The 22,558-nt window shown below is 39.9% G+C and overlaps 1 protein-coding gene across 4 annotated transcripts in view; it reads left to right on the plus strand.

Moving 5' to 3' along the window:
• Positions 1-3,044: 3,044 nt before the first annotated feature.
• lrmda (leucine rich melanocyte differentiation associated) overlaps positions 3,045-22,558 on the plus strand; it is a 177,613-nt gene continuing 158,099 nt past the window's right edge. For 2 of the 4 annotated variants that reach the window (XM_028423483.1, XM_028423480.1), the window contains exons 1-2: positions 3,046-3,299; positions 4,069-4,169. In XM_028423483.1, coding sequence (XP_028279284.1) covers positions 3,258-3,299; positions 4,069-4,169 — 143 coding nt within the window. In that variant the 5' untranslated portion in view covers positions 3,046-3,257. Of the gene's footprint in view, positions 3,300-4,068; positions 4,170-22,558 lie in introns of all 4 variants that reach the window. The other 2 variants (XM_028423481.1, XM_028423482.1) reach the window with 2 other exon arrangements.

The following is a 22,558-nucleotide window of genomic DNA, read 5'->3' on the forward strand; positions in this document are numbered from 1 at the left end:
AACAAATATTAGATTTTAAATTAGAGAATGTATGTCTAAAAATAAACAGAGCACGGAAGTAAATATTAATCCAAACATTTAAACAATGCTGTGTCTGCAAACAGGACTGTGTCCATTTTGGCTGAACGCATCTGCTATTGTGTTGTTAAAACCTGTCATCTGCCTCGGGCACACTGTCATCTGCAACAAGAATAACAAAGGCAGGGAACAAAACAAGAAATCCACACATTTTATATCGATGTCAGCTCGATTTTATTTACATACAATGAAAATGATTTATTTTCTTTAAGAGAGTAGAAAAGCGGACCGGGAGAAAAGAAAAGAAGAGAAATGGTCTGTCAGGCCGCTGAGAAAAGAAGTTTAAAATGCCTTGAACTATTCACCGCTGAGATGGCTAATCAGTATTGAGGCTCCGGGGCAATCGGGCAGCTTTTCAATGTGGTTTTCCTTTCATCTCAATCGGGATGGAGGCGCTCAATTAAAAGCCTATCAGTTTGTAAGTAAATCAACGCCTATCAAAGTTGTCACATCAAACAAAACGATTATTATTGCAACCCGCCTCTGCCATTAATCTCTTTCTGTGGTAATCTGCTTGACAGGTCAACTAGGAGAGCAAGAAAACCTGGAGTGGACAGTAAAAGGAGGGCAATGTATGTTTTTATGGAAAATACAACGAGTCCCAAATCTACCGCAACATGAATAAAATTAAACTGAACGTTATATTTACGCAAAAAGTAGAAATTCACAAATAAAACTAAAGGCCTGAGGTGTATGATCCATTCTGTCAAATATATGATAAATACAATTGTGTTGTTCATCAGTGTACGTGAAATGCAAAATAGGCAAAATGATCCTTTTTCAATTCGGTGAGTGGAGTTCTGCTCCTTCAGATGTTTTCTGTTTTTTTGTCTGGCAGGGGGGGGGGGAGAAAAGGGGGGGTGTTTCACAATATGCAAAGATGTGTGATTGATAACAGGCTTGCTGTTTTCTGCAAGGGGATGTCAGTCCGTGACACAATATGTGAGTTATTAGGGCAAAGAAGGGCAACCATAAATTTTCACTGTCAGGCGAAAACCCTCTTTATTGTCCGTATGACGAATGGGGCTTCTGCACCCAGACACCAAAATACTCGGCATTCCTCTTAAATGGGAACACGTTTTGGGGACCATAATTCATGATATTTAAATAGAAAGTTTTAATATCCCCCCTATATATATATATATATATATTTCATAACGCTGACATGTTTATGAATCACTCCACATGCAAATACTATTTACAACAACTATTTACATCTCGAGAGAAAAATACGTTACTGTATTCTGGGACGAGTCCAAACAAACTTCAATTATTACGCCTGATTTATAGATTCACATTAAAAAGTAAATAAATAAATAAATAAAAAATAATAAATAAAGACTATAATTAAATAATTAACAACTTCCCTAATTGCTTTGCTTTAAACTGCGACTAAAATCACACAAAAAAAACTACTTTATCTTTTCATAATGTTATCACGAAGTTGTACATTTTATCCTCCTCCGTTTCCACTTTATTATTTACAGGACAGTATCCCATCGATTAAAAAAAAGCATCTCCATGTAGCACCAACAAATAACAGAAGATAAGATACAGCCGCACAGGAGATCAGGCTTTGGAATTTGTTTAAAAACGCATGCATGGAGTAGTTTTTTTTCCTCTCCTCTAAAATCCAACGAGGAAGAAGGTGGTTTACAGGAAAGTCCGTGGCACGACATTACCTGGAATCACTGCCTACTAAGCTCCGCTGTGAAACGCCAGAGAGGATGAAAAAAAAAACACAGAATTGTAACAACGTCACAGGAGTCTCTCTGTCTAAAACAAACTTGTTTAACATTACGCAAACACAACGACTCTTTACAGTCTGCCGTATGTGAAGCGCCACAGTGAGAGCTGCGGCCATGCGGACTCTATCTCTCCAGGCTGCACAGAGAGAGAGCGAGCGGCAGAGAAGGGGAGAGAGATGGGAGAGCTTTTCCGTGTATGGGAGGTCTTAGATGACGTCATAGAGCAGGCAGTGAGGCAGAGGAGCAGCATGGCGCTCACAAACTTTATAATAACCCTCTTACCTATCCCCCTGATCCAAACGTGTGCAGGTTTGTCCCATATACTTCATTTAACTCTTCACTGCTTTACTTGGAGAAGGGTAAACATGGCTGCCTGGTGACGTTTTGCTTCTTTATTCTTTGTCTGCTTCCCTGCATGTTTCAGGAGACACAAACATTACTTGGAGGCCTGTATAGTGATGTAGCCTAAAGACAGCGCTGTAAGACTACAAACAGGCCAAGCTATTATAATTATTTCATAGTAGGCTACTGGACATAGTCATGAAGGTAGAAAAATAAACTGAACCAACTCTGATGCAGAGTTTCACTGCTGCACAATGAGAGGCTTTGTGACTGATATCTTACATTGAGACATGTAGGTCTAATTCAAGGAACGTTTCATCCAGGATAAAAAAACAAAATGTTATATTCTTGTTGACTTTGAAACATGTATAGTTTCTAAACTAAGATCCCAGAAGTGCCAAGATTATCCAGGTGTAGGATGCAAACATGTGGCCCAAGAAAGCAGTCTGTGTTTTGGGGTTACCTGACAAACACAGGTGCCAAGATGGCCGACATGGTGGAGCAGGTTCCCCCCTATAGGTCAAGGGTGTGGTGCTCGTTGCAGCACCTGAGGTTCAGTTCCTGCCTGTGGCTCTTTGCTTAATTAAAGGTAAAAATCCCTAATTAATTAATCCAGTGGGCTATATTTAGGATAAGCCCCACATAAAGAGCAGCCTCTTTATGTGCGCAAGGGGAGCCTTTTTTTTTTTACTTATTATCTTTATAGTCCCCATGTTTATAACAGCAGCAGGTGTGTTAGTGCTCTGAGGAGTTGTACCTAAACACACAGAGGATGATCATCAGTGTAGTCTCCCCACATGCAGGCTGCCATCAGCTGCACTGAGATTTGAATCAGCATCCAGCAGCCACCGCGTGCTTCCGCACAACAGCGGGTCAGCTGATTCAAACGGCACGCGGAAGCCGTGGAGTCAATTGGAGAGCGCGAGCAGAAGTCAGAGGTTCACTTTTTGTGGCTGCGTCTGTAAATATCCACGTTTAATGGTGACAACAGCGCGTTTGTGAGCGTGAGAAAGATTTTTTTTTGTTGTTGTTGGACGCAGATAAGTTCTCTGGGGGAAAAAAGTGGGCTGTCACTGTGAAGAGAAAGTTATGGCAGACAACGAATCGCTTGTCGCTTTGAATGGGACTCAAGTAAGTTTGTTTAGGACACTTGTTCGTGTCTGACTCTGTCTCCTGCATGTTGTAGCTGCTGCCTTTTACTAAAAACAGCAAAGTTTATCAGCGCTGTTCGGAGTTTTGTTTTCTTCACGCCGGTGTCATGTGACTCACTGTCACTGGGAGCGACTTTCAGTTTTTCAGTTCCGCTTAGAGCTTTAAACTAGCCTGTAAGCTTTAGCAGTGTTGTTTTATAATGTGTACAAAGAAGAGAGCTACAGTTGCATATTTATGTGTAATAATTAATACAACTAAGCAACAAAACACATTTATTATCCCTCAGTTTTATTGTGTTTACCTGTGTAAGTGTCCTGGTTATATTCTGTGCATGTTAACAGCTCATTCTGGTTCTACAGGAACCTGGATTATACCTGGGGAAAAACAGGATAGTGTAACATGTAGATACATGTTCAGATTATATAATATAATATAATCCTTTATTAGTCCCCCACAGGAGAAATTCACACTAATATTACACAGTATGTGGTGAGACTGGGTTAATATACAGTATTTATGTGTTTGTATTTTCTCTGCTGGGGCTGACACGTGACATAATAGGAACTGATCAATACACGTGATTAGAAATCTAGATTATAATCCTGTATGGGAAACCGGATGTGACATGATGTGATTGTAGTCTGGATCAGACACAAAATGTGCATACTAATGTAAGTTTAAAGCCTTATTGCTGGTCCTGGGTCAGAGATGCTGTTTTATCTTAATGTCTTAATTTTGTCTTTTAAAGCTTTCATACATTGGACATGACTGTAAGGACATTCCAGACTTCCTTGGAGACACTTATGGCCACTTTGCAAGACGGCTGGATCTGAGCTTCAATCAGCTGAGGTAAGACCACAGACTACAAACATGTAATCACCTGCACACGCTGGCTGTCCTGTCTGTTAGTGGGAGACATGCTTCTTTTACATCAGGTGCAATTGAAAGTGGTGCCGTTGGTCTACAGGTGGCCTGGGTGTCATCAGCACATCAAACGGCAGAGTGAGTGCTAGAGCCGGGGTCGGTGCCATGCTGGGGCAGGATAAAAGGGCGAATCGATAAATGTGACATGCTAATTCAGGGGGCAAATAGAAGAAAAGATTCCTCTGTCAGGACATGAAGGAGCACCTCGTGGCGGCGGCTTCAGAGGGGGCTGCCATTTCAACAGCAGGACTAGCGTAGTTGATCTGGCAAGTAAAAGAAAAGAGATGATGGTTATAAGGTGCTTTTGTTTCTGAAGGCTTTTCAGGACTGTCAGGCCATGAAGCCATCTCAACAGAGGCAATTTTTATCTTCAGTATTGTCTTGAGGCAGTTGTCTGTGCTGGAGTCCTCAATTAAACTGATTTATATTGTGTCACAGTGCAGAATTCTTCACTTTCTGAACACAGTGTTGAAACCAGCTGCTAAAATATGAGCTACTAGGACATTTAACTGAAACAAAAAAACAGAGCTGTTGGCTTGATGTTTACTGTTTTTACACATCTCACTGTCCAGATGAAATACTAAGTCTTTAGCTAATATAAATATCCCACAATGTCCGAGTCAAGCTTAAAATGCATTTAGCTTGTAGTTTGAGGATGCAGCATGGAGTAAGTAAAATCACCTTTAAGCTGTTCTCCACTCCCTTTTGTTTAGTGCACACAGGAGATGAAGGAAAACTTTTCTTTTTTTTTTTTAGTTGATATCAGTGTTACATGTATTTGGACTTTTGGAAGAGTGCAAACAATACACGGTTTGAAACACTGGCACACTTTAAGGTGTGCACTTAAAAAGTCCATTATTTTTTTTCCCACAGATGAACTTGTTATGTCGAGTAGGATGCGGAACACCACAGAACACACTCTGTTGGACAGTAAATGTCTGGGTGTTTCCTCAGAGGAAGTGAAAGCCTGTTTGGAGTTTTATGAAATCTGACTGAAACAACCCTTCTGAGTGTTTCTTTCAGGGATATCAAGGCTGGCATTATGTTTCTTGCCCTTGAACCTGTCACATTAAGGACGCGATGTTTACAATCAAATATTTATGCCTCAGATATTACTAATTTATGATTAGTTTTCAGTTCAGCTAATCTCACATGTCGGATAGTATTACCAAACAACAAAGGGTGGTATGGGCAGGGGAATAGTGTAGAAGTAAAGAACTCAAATCATGTGGCTCTCCTATCAGTTGATTATTGATTAATGATTTGATGTTTTTATCGTGCCTTTTATCTTGTCATAACATATTTTATATTCTTTTAACTGTTTGTACAGATGCTTATTTTTGCAAAATATTTTGCTGCTTTTTTCTATAAACATAAAATTAACCCCTGTGCAGTCTGTTTAACAGCAACCCGTTCCTCAACATGCACTGCTACTCTCTGTTAGTGCTCACATGACAACTTGTGAACGTCATGGGTGGTTGGAGACATGAAATTCAATAAGCAGAGCAGCATGTGATAATGCTATATGCTAACTAAGGCGTAGCGGCCCCCTCTGTAGTTTTGATACCAACAAGAATGCAATGCATATACCCCCGACACAGCTTACTCCCACTGTGTGCTGCTTTATACGTGGGTCTTTGAACAGAGTTTACTGAAGCTCACTAAAGCACCACATACCAATGTGTTTTAATAAGTTACAAGAATGCTTTATGAGTCTGTTTACATCATTTTTTGTCACCAAACTAATATAAATAAGTGCATTTCCAAATACACAATACACCTTTGCAAAAGTTTGCAAATTTTTGACATGTAGACAAACATGATGCACAGTTAGTTAAATGCTGAGTAGAGATTCTTTTTGACCTGCTTTAGAAGTTTGAGGTGTCTCCTCCATCTGTTCCAAGAGCTGTGTGAAACCATTGGCATTCTGTATTTTGTTTGGCTATAACTCATGATTATCCAACTCAAACACAAAAATCTCCATACCTATCTTGACAAATTGCAGAAGACATGTTGCTGAACCTGCACTTGCTGCCGTCTTTCAACATGTCATTTCTATTATTGTCAAGTATCTCCAGTACCTTCTGTACTCTTGCCACTGTAGAATTTTGGCATTCACTTGGCACCAAAATGTTGTCCTTGTGACACCCCTATTTACAAGCGGGTGCCCATTTTCCTATATACATTTTTATAATAGTTAAACTTCTCTGATTCTGTGCAAAAAAACCCTCAAAAATAGTAGCATCTTCATGCAGAGTTCTGCTGACATTACATGTCAGATAGTAGAGATATTTGACACCATGACCTCATTTCAATGTCAGCTTCATCCACCCAGGTGTAAACAGAGGTGTATGTTGGGTGAAGTCAGTGGACTGCCTTCAGCTTCATACACTCCTTCATGCTGCTAGACTTAAATCGAGAAGGAGACATTGCCAGAGTTTGTTGTAACTAATGTGCTTATTTCTGTCAGCACAATTGACAACACTCATCCAGCAACCTGACAATGACTCACAATGAGAAGCGAGGTACTGGCATTGGCTTTTACTGTGTTGTGTTTTTTTGTGTGTGCCTGTGCATGTTATTTTTCTGCATGCAGTGTATGTGTATCTGTCTCCTTGAGCATAACTGTGAGTGGCTGGGCAGGTAATGACAGGATGAAATTATGGTAGTGGGCTGTCACACCCACACCTCTCCCTCTGTGTGCTGCAGTGTCAGCCTGTCTCATCAATGTGTTGAGAAGTGTGGCTCACTGTGAGATTTCTGTCTCAGGACGGGTTTGGTTAGTATTGTGTTGTCCACTTTGTTCCAGGTCAGGTGCGTATATACAATGCAGTGAGGGGGCAGGTGCTATGTTGACATGGTTTGTCTGTGTGTGACTGGGATTCACTTTCGGTGCCTGCATCTGTTACCTGCAGTGCTATCACCGCAGACACATGAGGATTGAGGACGACACATGTCTGTGAGTCACAGGAAGGATTCTAATATTGTGGGAACAGTGATGCCTTTCTTCAGAAATGTTGCAGAGCATCCTGACAAACAAATCACATTTGTGAATCAACAACATTCGTGAAACCTTAAACCCTTAAAAGTGCTGTTATTTTAAGTTTTAAGGTTAAAATACAAAAGCAACATATTTCAGTGCAACACTATTTTCCACATGAAACTGTGACTAATGTATATAGAATATTGTTGTGTTAATTTATGATAAAACAATGCTAGTATTACTTTATTGGATACAAATTAGTGGTGATATGTTGACAGTGACAACATGCTGGTTTCCCCCATTGCTTAGTCACAGTAGGAGAGAATAATGCACCTTTATGCTGGTTGCCACCCACCATAACATGGAAAAAGATGCAGCTAGCTAGCTAGTTACAAGCATAGACTGTATAAACCTATGGACAAACTGTCAGTGACATGACAAAGATGCTTCTGAAGAGCTGTTTTGATTCCCTATCGGAGGCTCCAGCCATCACCATCTTGGCAGCATCATAGTCTAGCTAAACTGTTGCTCCTGCCTGTCACTCAAAGCAGTAACGACCATATTTATGCAGAACTTTAAGGCTTAATATAAAAATGAGGTGTTACAAAAAGGAATCTAGCTTTCAATGGCAAGCTTTAATAAATTAATATATTACCCTGCTCTGATTATTCAGCATTGATACATTAAATACATTTATCATGGCAGACATGTTCAGGTTTACATAGATCTTTAGTTTGTTTACATAAGTGGGCTCATATGCAGTGTATCAGTGATTGATCTGAAACGCTTTACTCTCCCATTTTAATGTAGCAGATGAACCTGATATTTGACTTTTAAGTTGAAATTTAGCCTTTTTCAAGAAAGAGGGGTACATATTATATGTGTGCTGTGTTTGTGTGGCTGAGGGGGTATGTGCTAACCCAGGCCATGTTGGTGATGGCAGGCGTTTTGCATTTTAATGACAAATCAAGTATGCTAACTCGCATTTTAAAACGAAAGTGCTCTAAATGTCGCCCGGCTGTCAAAATGAGATGTAAGTAGTCTGATGAAAAGAGAACAAAGAAGACAAAGTAGGGAGGCCTGGTACACTGAGAAATGAAATAAAACCTTGTATGGCCTGTCAAGTGTGTCGTTTTATATTCATATCTAAGGAACATTATAGTATTACTCCGCTGCTCAAGCCTCACTCATCTGTCTCTTTTAATTCGTCACAGGCGCCACTCTGTCTTTCAACTTGCTGTATGTCAACACTGGAAGGGGCCTTCTAATTGACAAATGAGTGTCACAGACATCAAGTGTTCCTTTTCTATCCAAGCTAGGTAGACTCTGGTTGTTTGATGGGAAGGTGAAGGAGGGTGGCGGTCTGTTATTGGCAGAAGCCCAGTAAGCGGCATTACACTGGCCTCAGAATGAGAAGTGACAACAGGAAGAGAGCCTGTCATTGTCTTGCCTAAGTGTTCAATCTGCAGAGATGCTGGTATGCAGATAAAGTGTCAGTTAGGAGGAGAGGATATGAAACATTGGCAGTATGAAGTCCTCAAATCACTTAACTGGGAGCGAAGAGTGTGTGTGTCTGGTAATAGTGGTGGCATAGTCTGTTCTGCTGAGGAAATGTATTCCATATCCGATCTATCAGGCCTGTTTAGGCCCATATTCCAGGATAAACTGATCTGTGTCTCATAAATTAAGGAGTATGCAGAGCTCTCCCACCCCTAAGAGATTTAAACCAGATAGATGAAAGGGACATGGTCTGGCAGGAAATAACTTATTTATATGAAGGACATTGATATTTTGCATCATTCACTGGTGTTGGGGGTGGGGGGGGGCTACCTTTTAATTTTCACTGGGATAAATGATGTAGTACTCCTGGGAAAGTAGTGGGATGACATAGAGCTAAGGATGTTAAACTTAATGGATGGCTTGTCTTGTTCCTCCATCTCTCCAATTTTTAGAATTTGCTTTTATGTGATTGTTGCAAGCAATTTTATCACTGTCAAGGACAGTTAACAGAGAGGCGGAAGAGCTGTGGATGAGTGATTTATTTTATCCAAATCATGTGTGGTACTGGATGGCTCCAGTCGTTTAAATGTGGTTGTAGTTTGGACAGTCTCAGTTGAGATACACATCTGACATAAAAACTGGTTGCATTAAGCCAAATAAGACGACCATCTTGAGTCTAACTAAATGCCAGATAAAATGTATTTTTTTGTATATGATTGAAAGCTCCCATAAATTGCAACCAATGATATTGCCACCTTAATTTTGTCCAGCTGTAGATGGTTCTGTGTTTTGAGTTTTAAGCGTCCATCTTCTTCAGCTATACAGTATTTGTTATAATATTACCTGGCCTGGCGGTTGATGTTTGCAGATGAACAGCATATTTTATTCACATGTCCTTACTGGTGGAGCTCATTGAACCTCGTAATTGTCATCTAAGGCCAAATATTTGTTCAAATGTACTGTTTGATTTATTTCTATACATCTGGCTTTGTGTTCTACATTTGGGCCATGAATTAAAACACATCTTGAATCACCTCTGGCAGTGAATGGGGAGGTAGAAAGCCTCTAACTTTCTCTCTTATCAACCAGAGTTCATCTCTGGCTCACACAAAAGCTTTGGGTAAGTTTTGTCAGATTGTACTTGGATTGTCTTCGGTGGTTGACGCAAGTAGACACTTTTGTTTTAAACAAAACTACATGCATAGAATTAGATTACATTCATTGAATTAGATCTTCAGTCAATTCAGCCACATCTCTTTTCACTGGACATAAAGTCCATCAGTAGCAGTATTGTCTATTCTTATTCACAGATAAAAGCCACATGATTCACATTTTCGATCAACTTCATGAGACTAGAGAGTGAATTTCTGATTTAACTCTACAACAGTATAGTAGTGTAAACATGTGGAGGTTTTGAACAGTTTTCATAGAGACAACAGGCAACATGAGGAGGATGGTAAGAGGAACTTAAGGACTTGTGGCTCAGTTTATGGCACGAGTTACACAATCAATGTATTACACCCTGCTACTTTTGTAAAGCTGTTATGGGGTAAGTCCTTTTTAGGGAAATTGTGATTATTACCATGGTAACGCATCATGCAGGCACTGTGCAACAGCTCCTGTAGTTTTCTGCAATACTGCAGAAGAAAACATTAACTCATGCACCAATTGATGATCTTTAAAGGAACATTACAGTTTCTACATCTGTGGAACTGATCTGCAGTAATTCTAGACCAAGCTATGCTACATTAGGATTTTTGATTAAAATATTGCAGGTTTTGTTGATTATTTTTTTCATGGCCTAATAAGAAAACAATAGTGGCAATTGTTTGGTGTGACACTACACAGAAGACATATCAGGAAGAGTCTCGCACGCATCTAACGAAACACACACTTATATTTCATCAGTGCAGCTGTTGATTTTTGGTAGCTACGTATACTCCAGGTCAGATTTATTTTGCAGCACCAGTGACTTCTGTGACTCTATGCAGAGTCTCAAAATTAAAATAACATACCACTACATCCATGCTGCTTTCGACTGTTTACAAACTTGAAACATGGAACAACAGAAAAAAAAAGACACAGAAAGACAAACTCATCTATCGTCTTTGTGGGGGTTAAACAACAAAAACTGCACATGCCTCAAGTATATTGTTTTATGTCTGTTTTCCTAATTCCTCTGCTTCTGTGCGGGGATCTGATTACTGGCAAAATGTGTGTGTTCAACTGTACGCCTTAACACACCTTGCACTAGAGCCTTAACACACAGAGCACCAGAGCTGCTTGTGCACATGTCTTTCATGTGTGAGTAGCTAGTCTATCAGCTTTTCACTGTACAGCGCTTTCACCCTGAGTATAATGTATATAATATAAATCTTTATCTCACTGTTGGAACGCAACAAAAGGCCACAGAAGCATCAGTGTCGGGAGCTGCCATCAGCCTTCCAGAGCTTTCCACATCCTCCTCTCTTCTTCAATCTAAGACCATCTTGTGGTTTAGGATTCTGAATGGAAGAGAACATCTTTATGTTCCTTTTGTTCACATTATATATACTGGGCAGTGATGCCATTCCTTTTATGACTGCGTCACATTTTTTATTGTATATCCCAAGACGGATGGCGTGCCACTGACACAGAGATTTACAGGCCTTCAGCTTGCAGTGGCAGAGCTTTAGAAGGGCCTGCTGACATCTAGCCAACACTTTGGAGGAGGAGAATAAAAGCTGACATTTTATTGGCTCAGAGAGATAGAGAGAGAGAGAGAGAGAGAGAGAGCGCAAGGAAGAGAAGAGTTGGGGTGGGGGTCTGGGGGAAAAGAGGAAAGACAGGAAAAAGATTCTGTTTCTTCACTTTATATTTCTTAGCACTGCCAGCTGTCATGGAGACATTGCTAAAAAGAGGGGATTTATTGGGTATTATTTAGAAACTTGTCAGTGGTAATGGCTACAGCTATGATTTCAATTATCACCCACTAAATATAGCTTAATTCACTGCCTTGCTGGCCATAATGAGCCGCCCTGACATCATTTTTTTCAAAAATTCGATACCATGCTATTTTAATATTTTATGTTGACCACTGATTTAATTTTCCTCCCTGGTGCTTGGCATGTGGCAAGGTCCCACTCTCTCATGCAGTCGGCTAGTCGGAGCTATTGAGTTCAAAGCTGTCCTAGGGATATATTTTTTCCATTGACAGAAATCCAATTAGTTTTAGTACACAGTCTGGCTGAATAAAGGGGGTCTTAAAATCTACAATATGTTTCCTTAGCGTTTTAGCAGAGTGCAAAGCCAGTGATGGATCTTTATGATTTGAAGTGATGGGGCCCAAGTGGACATTCCCGTTTTCTATTTTGGCAAGTGAAAAATAAACTAACCATGTGTCTTAGTCATTTTGATAGGCATAGCAGGGCCTTTTGATATTGTGTAAACATCCACTTGCAGAGTGTATGTACCGGCTGAGATCTTGACTCTCTTACATATTTAATTTAAACACTTATTAAATACTTTACAACTACTACACAAATTCTGCCGAAACACCATGTAAATATGAGAGAGGGGGAAAAAGTCAGATGTATAATTTATTAGTGACATGTTTAGTAAGTAGACCATTTGGGGATAGTTAATGTGTACTCAGGTTTTGACATGAGGGTGTGCATTTTTAAGTGAACATTAAAAGGGAGATGATTAGGACTGGCACTCGACTGTCAATAAGAAGCTTGCTGCTTGGTGTTGATGAATTTTTATTTATTAAGCTGATCCTTTTTCTTAAATCTGCTCCAGTAGTTTAAAAACATGTGCAAAGTCATTTAGAATGCCTGCCAACAATTAGGACCTCTCTACGTGTACATGTTCCCATTTTAAAGAAAGGGAAAGGGGCACCGACTTATGTCTGAGACACAACATGTGTCTCTTTTAGCCCATAACTCAGGCACTGTTTATGTTCATCCCATCACATTTAGCCGTCTCCTAGATTGATGATGTAAGCAACTGGAAGGCATGGAACATATTAGAACAGAGCATGGAGAGGGGCAGCCATACTTCTACTTCCCTTGGCTGAATTCCAGATGGGGAAAAAAAGGGAAAGAAAAAAGGTTTGGAGCCTGTTTTGGATGATGAACAAAGGAGCTTCCTTTGGTATGGTCTAGGCAGTTTTTGGTCGCTTCATGGCTTTCAATCTCCCACAGTGTTTCCTAGAGGGCCCAAGGGTGAAAAGTGAAGACAGATACTTGGGTGTATCCTTGCCAAGATTTTAGAGTATGATTACAGTTTTTGCTGTGGATGTTTTTTACAGAGAGTTGCATGATAAATGTAGTCGGTAGATGAATAAATCCTATGGTCATAAAATGCAGTTGGAAGCTATAGCAGCTATTGAAGGCCTCAAGATTACTTGAAGAATCTGCTATTGGTCAAAACAAGGGGCTAATATAATAATCCTTTCACCTCCTATAATTTGAGTCAAGTTTAATCGTAGTTGGCCACTCACGGCGTGATCGTATTTGCTTGTTCTGCAGCTTCAGGGCCCTTTACTCCCTCTTTTTTTTCCACACTGTAAAATGCTTAAGCCATCTCTGGTCCTGGACAGCTGTGCCACATTCTCAGCACAGCTGTAACTCATTTCCTGTTTCCATTTTAGATAAACTTACTCACATCTTTCACAGCTTTCACTTATAAAAAGCACTGACTGTCTTTCCAAGCTGCCATCCAAAGAGCTTGATATTGGTCAGACAGGAAGATCTGCCTGCGATAAGAGCCCCTGTGCTCTTGCCCAGCTGCACTCTTGTTCTCCTTTTCTTGTTTACAGTCTACATTTTGCTTGTTCTATTTGCGAGGCATGAAGAATAAGTTTAGAAAACTGTAGTTGGGATTGAGCTCAGAAATCAAGGGCAAGCTATGGTTCTTTTGAGGCTACATCTGACATCCATCAGCATGGAAATATGTTTTAATGGTCAGGCAGGCTGCAAAACATCAGTAAGCTGTTGCCTCACTTTTCCACCCAGGGACATATTGAGATAAGAAACAGTGACGGCATGTTTCATGTCCATGCTGCTGACATGTCTGTGCTGGAAAACTACAAGGAACAACCCTACCATTTCGGAGCCAACAGGCGGTGTATAGCAGTGTTCCTGTTCTCGGTTTTCCTTCATAAAGCACTGTTTGTCCATTAGGATAAATGCATTGACTCCCATCATACTGGTTCTACCGCAAGCTGCTGACTGCTCTATTGCTGACAATATGATTATGTGAACAACAGACCAAACAGCCTTCTGATCTTCTCTGTCTGTCCAGACGTTTGGTGATGTTTAAGAGTTTATCCCCAGTGGTGATAGTGAGATAGCTTTTGTACTGGGGGCACTGTAGAGTTTCTTTATTTTCTGCCTCTGTCTGGATCCCGGGCCCCTGGGTCCTCCAAAGCTCAGAACATGTCTGTACTCAGATGTTTCAAAACACCAAACAGCAGAGGAAGAGGAGGAGAAGGAGGAGGAAGAAGAAGGGATAAAGGAGAGACGAAGGGAAATGGGAGGAGGGTAAGGAATCCTCACAGGGACAAAGTGTACATGTACAAGCAGACCAGGCTGAGAGGCCCAACAGGGTCTGTAGACTTGTGATCTGAGGGCCGTTTGTGTGTCAGTCAGATCAAAGTCTGTGGAAGAGTAGGAGAAATCCCTTTACCTTGTCTGACTATGGAAACCCTTATTGGCAGCTGGGTAGATGGAGGGGTGGGGGGATAACAGAGGGCTGCAGTGAAAAGCTTCAACCTGTAATGCTTTTCATTGTTTTTTTTCCCCTCACTTTCGAGTGAAGCACAAATCCTTCCTAAAGACAGTTTCATTCAAACAGCTCCGGGCTTATGATCTTAAATCCTATTAAACATGGTGCATTTTATTGTCAATATTTTATGACTATAATAATTTTATATGATACATTGATATAGTCACTGCCAAAGTTGAAACCCCCAAAAACACAAAGTGTATTGCACAAAGGGCTGTTGTGTTATTACAGTTTCATAAAGAAGATTGATTGTAAATTCATATTTGCTCATTTAGTACGTTTAGTAAATTTGGGTCCTTTGGTTCTATTTAGTCAAAACTAATTCAAGACTTTTTAAATTATATTTTTGTCTCAGCTGTGGTAGCCATAGTTACTTGCTGTCTGAAGCAACTGACATTTAGCACCAGTGTAATGCTCACATTTTTCTTGTCTGCTCATTACAGCATGTGGTATGAAAAGACACCAGTTACTGTAATTAGTAGGTGATCACACCCTCAGCGACATGAAAACAACTGTTGCTGTCATTTGCATTAGATTGTTCTTTCCATTGTCCTCCCCACAGCCTGTAAATGGTTTCTTTTTTGCAGATATTATACAGGAACTGTATGAATCTTAATTGCAGATTGGTGCGATTGTTCTCTTTTTAACACTTGATAAGGCTGAATGACAGTGTCATTCAACCAAGCCAAATGTTAAAATACCTGATTAACAGCAATGAGTATTCATCTGTAGTATTAACGTTTAGAAAGACCGTTTGTACCAGGAGCCATCTGGGACGACAGCAAGGCAGCCGTGCAGCAACAAAGGCAATGATCAGAACCAAGCTGAACCTATGGTAGACCTATATATACAGTACACACAGCTGTTCCTTCCACAGAATGCCAGACAGTCCGTCACTCATACTCACCCTCTCATGCTGGGAACATGTTGTGAGTATATCCTTCCATGGACCTGGCTGTTTAAATTAATTATTAGTTTTATAGCGAACCCTGAGGCCTTGCACAGGCAGCTAATCCCTGCAGAGGGCTAATCCGACCCCACGTTACAGAAAATCAATGCTGGTCTTTGGTGTAGGCATGCCATCAGGGCACGGGGACACATGTCAGACAGGCCTCCTGATTTTTTCATGAGGTGTGTTTTTGAAGTGGTAGAGCCAGTGGAGGATGCTCGAGGTAGCCAGGATTGAAAAGAATATCTGGAAGCGATTTAAAATAATTTACAAAAAATAGCTTGTATGACCAATTTCTCATGGGGCGCCAGTGATGCAACTGTGTGGTTTTCTGTACATTTTATATATATATATATATATATATATATATATATATATATATATATATAAGATAAGAGATAATTTCACATACTGGTAAGTGGTTTATGTGAAATTAAAAAAAAAAATCATATAGACTGCTTTGTCTTTTATTCACACAGTGTATTTGTGACACTGCAAATTGACTGCAGAAGTGCCCAAAAAAAAAAAAAAAAAATCACAGTTTTGGGTAAATTTTGCCTCTATGGTTCGGTTTTACATAATTAAGGATGCTATCCTTTCAGGGATTTGTAGATGTTGTGGTTGCCAACAAATAGACATTCATTGTGACTTCAATATTTCCTTGTCCTTCACCTTTTGCTGCAAAAACCCAACATGGCAATGGCCAAAGATCGATTTCAAGGCTTCAATACCACGGTCCACAAACCCATTGATGATGTCATAGTTGGCTACATCCATCTTTTATTTACAGTGAACAGTTCTCACCTGCCATTGGAGTAACATTGGGATCAGAAAGAAAACTTTGGCAAGCTGACAGGAGGCATGCCAGCACTGTGACTGGGGAACAACCCTATCTACCACCTGAGCCCCCAAAATAATAATAATAGGCCTATTAAAAAGATCCTATAACTGAGTGTTGTGTATTTTTGAAGCACCACCACAGATACCGAATATGTCTGTAACAATGACCTTCTGGCAACCTCTGTGGTGATAGATGTGTGCGGCGGATGAGTGTCCTGCAGTCATCAAGGATTTGAAGGGATTTTGTTTGCAGTGACTGGCTGCAGATCAAGTAGTCTGAGTTATGTCATGCTTGCTATTTCCACTGGTTTGGTGGCTGGGGAATGTTGCCAGTGGATTCTCGCTGTAAACATCAGGCTGTGCTTTTTTGCTTGTTAATTTGATGAAAGAAAGGGACCGAAGAGTCATTTTGAAAATGTCAATTTGTGTCCTTTTAGTAATAAATCTTTTCTTATGACCCAAAATGAGAACATCCTATTTTGTCTTGGTGATGATGCAGACAGTCTGTGATTTGAGATCAGTTTAATATCTTGTCAGATTTGATACATTGTAAAAAATTGAACCCACCATTCATTTTCTTTTAGTCTGTCAGGATTTAATACCATTCAGAGAAGATATGAATATTTCTCATTCCTCAGTCTCATTTCATATTCTCAACTGTCTGTCAGTAATTGGAGGATAGAGAGAGAGAGAGAGAGATGATCTGACCCAGTCCCCTACTTTTTTGCACCTCTCATTCTGCCTATTAGTTTTGGCTTACCAGCTTTCTCTCTCTCTCACTGAGACTGGCAGCTGAAGATAATAGCTTTCATAATGTGCGGAGCTTCATTCCAAGCTCTTCTGCGTTCCTCTTTATGAGAGAACAAAAAAAAACGTTGAGCCCAGTCAGACTATTCATTTCTTCTGTTGGGAGATTAATGAGAGGAACAGTGCTGTCTCAAGCCTTTTGTGACAGGCTTCAAAGTGCCCGTACAGGAGCACTCGTGTCTCCAGTGTCTTTTCGCCTGTAGAGTTCACACAGACTCGCATTCATTTCTGTCTATGCTGTGGCAGTTGATTAGCAAGGCTAATGCATGATCAAAACTATATGCTGCGATTATCTCTGTATTTGTTGCCAAATGTGTTTAACACAGATCAAGTGATCAGGTAGAAGAGCTTTAAACGTATTTCATTGTGGGGTTTAGCTCTTTCAGAAGCTGTGTGTTGTTTTTTTAAAAACTGAAACTTTTTTATAGCATGACTGTGGCTGTGGTGGGTGATGCCACTAATGAGGAAATGACGTACACAGAAAATCTTGTGTCTTGTCATGAGACCTGTGGGTTAGCATCCTCTTTAAATCTGGAGCACAGTGAAGTATTCATTCATAGGAGGAGCACAATTTATGATGCTTGTTTCAAATACTGAGTGTGCGCCTCCCATTTCTGTGCAGCTTAGATATTTGAATGCACTCTATATGTCTTACAAACTTACCTACTAACTACATAAACAAAGTACAAATTTTAACTAATTTTAACTAGTTCCTCTAGTGTAGAGATGTGAATGTGAATGTGTATATTCCTTCCTTTTTTATTTTTTTTTTCTTGTCATCAGATTTGTTTGACTGACAAAAACTTCTCTGAATATTAAAATGAGTAAAATGTTGGCTTTTTATTTTTATGTGACCAAATCAGTGATTTTCACAAAGCTTTTTAAATGTTGAACCTTCCAGACAGAAAAATGACAGCGTGTATAAACATTCCTGTTTAGTGGCTACTAAAAGTTACAAGAAAGTAAAAGAAGAATTTTGGAAAAACTTTTTTTCCCTGTGTACAGATGGCAGAGTTGTGTATTTGCTTTATGTGGCTTTGATTAAAGGTTTTGAGAGAAAGGAGACATTTCTTTTGCTTTATGGCTCCCTGTGCCAGCTTGGCAGCAGCACTAGCATTTAAATGCCCATTAACAACCTTTTAACTGTCAAGATCTTTTGAAATATGGATATTTGCTCTGCTCGCTGCTTCAGAGCCACCGAAATTACTTTTAATAGCACAAGTGTTGGTATTAATATGTTCCTTCATGTGCAGAAGGCCAGCTGCATGCCATTCTAGTGCAAAGGAGTTTGCCAATGATGTCTGATTAGGAGTGCAAGGGGAGATTAATAGATGTTTCTTCCCCTCATTTGTTATCACTCTTTTAGCGCATTGACTGACTACAGCTTCTGATAAATAGAGGGAAGCCTCTGCATTTCCTGAGTGTGACACTATCTATCTACTCGTCAGCCCAGCTCTGTGTTGATGCGATGTCTCCTCTGACAGCACATCCAAAGTCAGCTTCCTAGTCCTGTGCAATTTCAGCAGCAGTGGGGAAAGGTGTTTGGGATCTGCATTTTAATCCTGGCCTGTTTAATGTTTGCCCCCTGACAATCTGGGCCAGACATCATTTTAATGGTATGTACAGTGATAAAGCCAATAAAATGTCAGGATGATTGATAATCTGAGCATTATAGCAATATGACTTTCCAGTTCTCCTCTGCGCTTCAATGATGGTTTCCAAATTGAATTCTTTATGCGTGCGTGTGCATGCACATTCACATGGCATGCATGTGTGTGCCTCCACTAAATCTTTAGGTGAGGAGAAAACAGAAGAAATCTTGTTAGTTTCTAGTGAATCAGTTTTTTAGCGCTTATGCAATACATTATTTCTAAAATAACAAACCATATCTGCTGAATAGATTATCTCCGAATGTTTGGCCTGCTTACTGTATTTGTCTGGAAAATATGGATTGGAGTGGGAACAATTATAAGGATGATTACCATATTTCTTCTGTTAAATAAACAATATGAAATCTTGCTTTCCTCTGGGTGTCAGAAGTTGTGAATGTATGAACCCAGGCGGGCGCGTGTTTCATATCAAAGGCAGAGAGGAGGCTGTTCATATCTCTTGACTTGTGAACTTGTCCAAACACAGGTGGACGTTGACAGGGCACAGACACAGCTGAAGCAATTACATATGCATACATACCATTGCATTTTGTCTTTAGACTTTGGTTAGAATTGGACTATTCTCTCACGTTGACTCCATCTGTTTAAACATTAACCTGTCTCTTTATTTAGAGTTTTTTCCCAAAAAGCCTATGGAGGAGATCAGATAGCTCTGGCTCATTGATTTATTGCTCGGTATTTGCAAACCAATAGCAATTGGTTTGAGATTGACAACACATGTAGACCTGTGGTGAAGTCAGTGTCTCTTTGGACCTATGAAACAGCTCCTTTTATCTTTAGCAAAGTCAGAGCAGCACTGCCTCTGACTGGCAGTCATAGAAAGCTCTTTGTTTTATGTAAATGGTGATTGATGACACGTCTGGCACAGCCTGCAGTTTTTGACAAAAAGTATTGATGGCTGCTCTCAGTAAAGTGTTAGTCCAGGTGACAGAGCAATCCATTTTAAGATGAATGAGAGAGAGGGAGTGAAAGGCAGAAAGAGATGAAACGGGAAAGTCATCAGCACTTTCTGGAACGGGTGATTTATTTGTAAGCTGTAAGATTACAAGCTTTCGAATGGAATACACACACTGATATTTTGATTTAATTAATGTGGGTCATACAAAATCACAGTGAGGTATGTCAACTGTAAATATTGGTGTTGCATATGTTTGCCAAATGTTTTTGTGTCGTCATCATCCAGCTTGTGTGAAGTGGCTTACAGCTCAGACATTATCCTGCAAGCTGTTGGTATCACTTCTAATTCTGGTCATTCTTTTTTCTTTCGGGATTCTTCATATTGTCAGATTTGTCTTTTGAATGGTGTCCTCCTATTTTTTTACAAAATACCAAGTGTGTTTGACTTCAGGTTTGTTAGGTTTTGCCAGTGCTTAATGATACGGAACAAATGTGTTAAAAAGTTTTCAGAATTTTAGAGGCAAGCACCTTCAAGAGAAAGTGATTAATGTGTGAACTTATATTTGTTCAAGTAGTGTGTACTGAAGTGGTTTTTCAGTTTAATTGAAACACCTGCTGTTGTGGTGATCTGTATAACAATGACAGCCTTATAATGCAGGTCTAAATTAAACATTGCTTGAATTTTTATATTGGCCTTATAATTTTGTACACACATTTGCTTCCTATTTTGCATTAAAGTGTAGATTTTAAATGCTAGGATTGAGCATTTTGTAACATTTTTATTGTTAAAGTATATTGGTTGATTTGGCTGTGTATACGTACTAAAATCCCCACTGTTGTACTGCCCTGCATTCACAGTTGTGATACTTTTACCCACATTACTAAAATAGGGCCCTAAAAATATACTCTATAAATGAAAAAGCTCTCATGTCTTGTCAAAATATACCTGTCTGTCAGTTAAGGCTCATTTAGTGCCTGAGGGACTCAGAGCTGGATTTGTTTGAGTTGGATAATGGGTCCATGATCCACAGGGGCAACTCCATCCCCTGTACTCTGTCTCCTCCCAGACTTTTGGATGATGAATGTGAATTTACATTTGCTCTCTATGCTTTTACACTCTGCTGTAATGCAATTTCACTAATGGAGCCACTATCAAAGATAAGTTTACTTTTGGATCTGTGTAGTGAGGAGTTCTCAAAGGGTGAGTCAGACAGAAATGGTGGATAGCAGACAAGCTTGATTTAAAAAAAAAAAAAAAAAAAAAAAGAAAGAAAGAAAAAAAGTCTGCATGTGGAGAAAATCTATAACAAAAATTACTCTAGAATCGTACCTTGTGCTGACGTGTGTCTGACAAAAGCAGATTTAACAGATGCTTCAAGGGGACCTTAACCCATGAAATCACGCTGTCCTGCATCCAGAGCCCCACCCTCTAACTGCTGTATAAATAGATTCTCGTGACAGGGTAATTCATCTCTGGCCATGAAAACATCAGCTTTAAAAGACAGCTCGCTGAGACCCTGCGCTTGTTAGGGGCCAGATCAGCAGCCCAGATGCCTGGGATGTAAACTCATGAAGAGAAGATTAATTTATCTGTCATCCCTGACTTTGACAGTTGTTGTAAATTTGACTCTGGCCTCTGCACACGGAAGGGAGGAAAGGGGTGGAAGAGGGGGGCAGAAATGAGAGACGAGTAAAGATATGGAGAGGAGTGTGAAAGAGGGGAGGATGGCATTAACGAGGGAGGGGTAAGGCAGGGGCGAGCGTGTGTCAAAAATTTCAAACATACAGTATTGACAAGAGGACTCACTCACTCTGTTGCTAGTGAGAATCTGGACTCCATCTACAGCGCACCTCTCCAGATGATGTGCTTGGAAACCTATTGTTAGGAGAATGTTGGCAGTGATATTTCAGCTAACGGCTCGGCCCCTTTCTTTGAAAAAAAGAAAAAAAACCACAAAAAACCCAGCACCCTTCCTCCTCACCGTTTTTCCCCTACTGCTCTTTTCAAGATGGTGGCCACATAAGGCACACTGGAAAATGAGTAGTGGTGGTGTCACGGAAGCCATTTGGGGTCTGATTGATGGTAGCAGGCGAACCACAGCGGCCATGTTCTCTGATCTCCCTATGTGCAAGCTGTGCTTGGCGCTCTCTGAGGAAACAGGAGAAGTTTTTTTTAAAAGTTAATGCCACTGCCAGACACATTGCATTATATTTGTAAATCATATCTGTGTCAGTGTTTCAGAAAATAGATGATGAATTGAGATGCGTGAAATATTAATCATTGGAGAAGAAGGTGAGCTGACTGGAAGAAAAATGGCAGAAAAGCACTGATGCCATCATCTTTGCAGGTCGTAACACATGCACAGAACTATACTGTAAGTACACTTTTAAATGTGTACAAATTAGTAGTTCTAATCCTAATTTACACTCCTAATACGTATTCTGTATCATTACTTAATGGCATATTTTTAGTTTTTTGTCAAACCACTTTTTTCCACTCATCTTGATACCATAATGTTAGCTTTTTTAAGATTTTATATCTCATATGGTGAGAGAGTTATGAGACCTAAGACTACTCCTGTCAATAAAGAACCTCCCTCTGAGCTTTTGGTCTCTATGAGAATTATGTCTCTCATTGGCTTTTTTTGACTCCTCTTCTTCTCTTTCTGTTTTTCTGTTGCTTAATTTGCAACAAGCACTTCATAGGATTTTCTTTCTGATCATCATAGGTTTATATAAAGATTGTGGCATGAAAGCAAATCAGTTAAATTTGGTTATGTGTAATAAACACCCCTTATATGTCTGATTGGACCTAAGGGAAGTGACAAATATAGCCCAGGAGATCTTGAGCTTTTATTGTGGATTAGCATGCTAATAGGCTTTCGACGATTTGACAGAC

The sequence above is a fragment of the Parambassis ranga genome, chromosome 15, assembly GCF_900634625.1.
Source record: "Parambassis ranga chromosome 15, fParRan2.1, whole genome shotgun sequence".
NCBI classification, from domain to species: domain Eukaryota; kingdom Metazoa; phylum Chordata; class Actinopteri; family Ambassidae; genus Parambassis; species Parambassis ranga.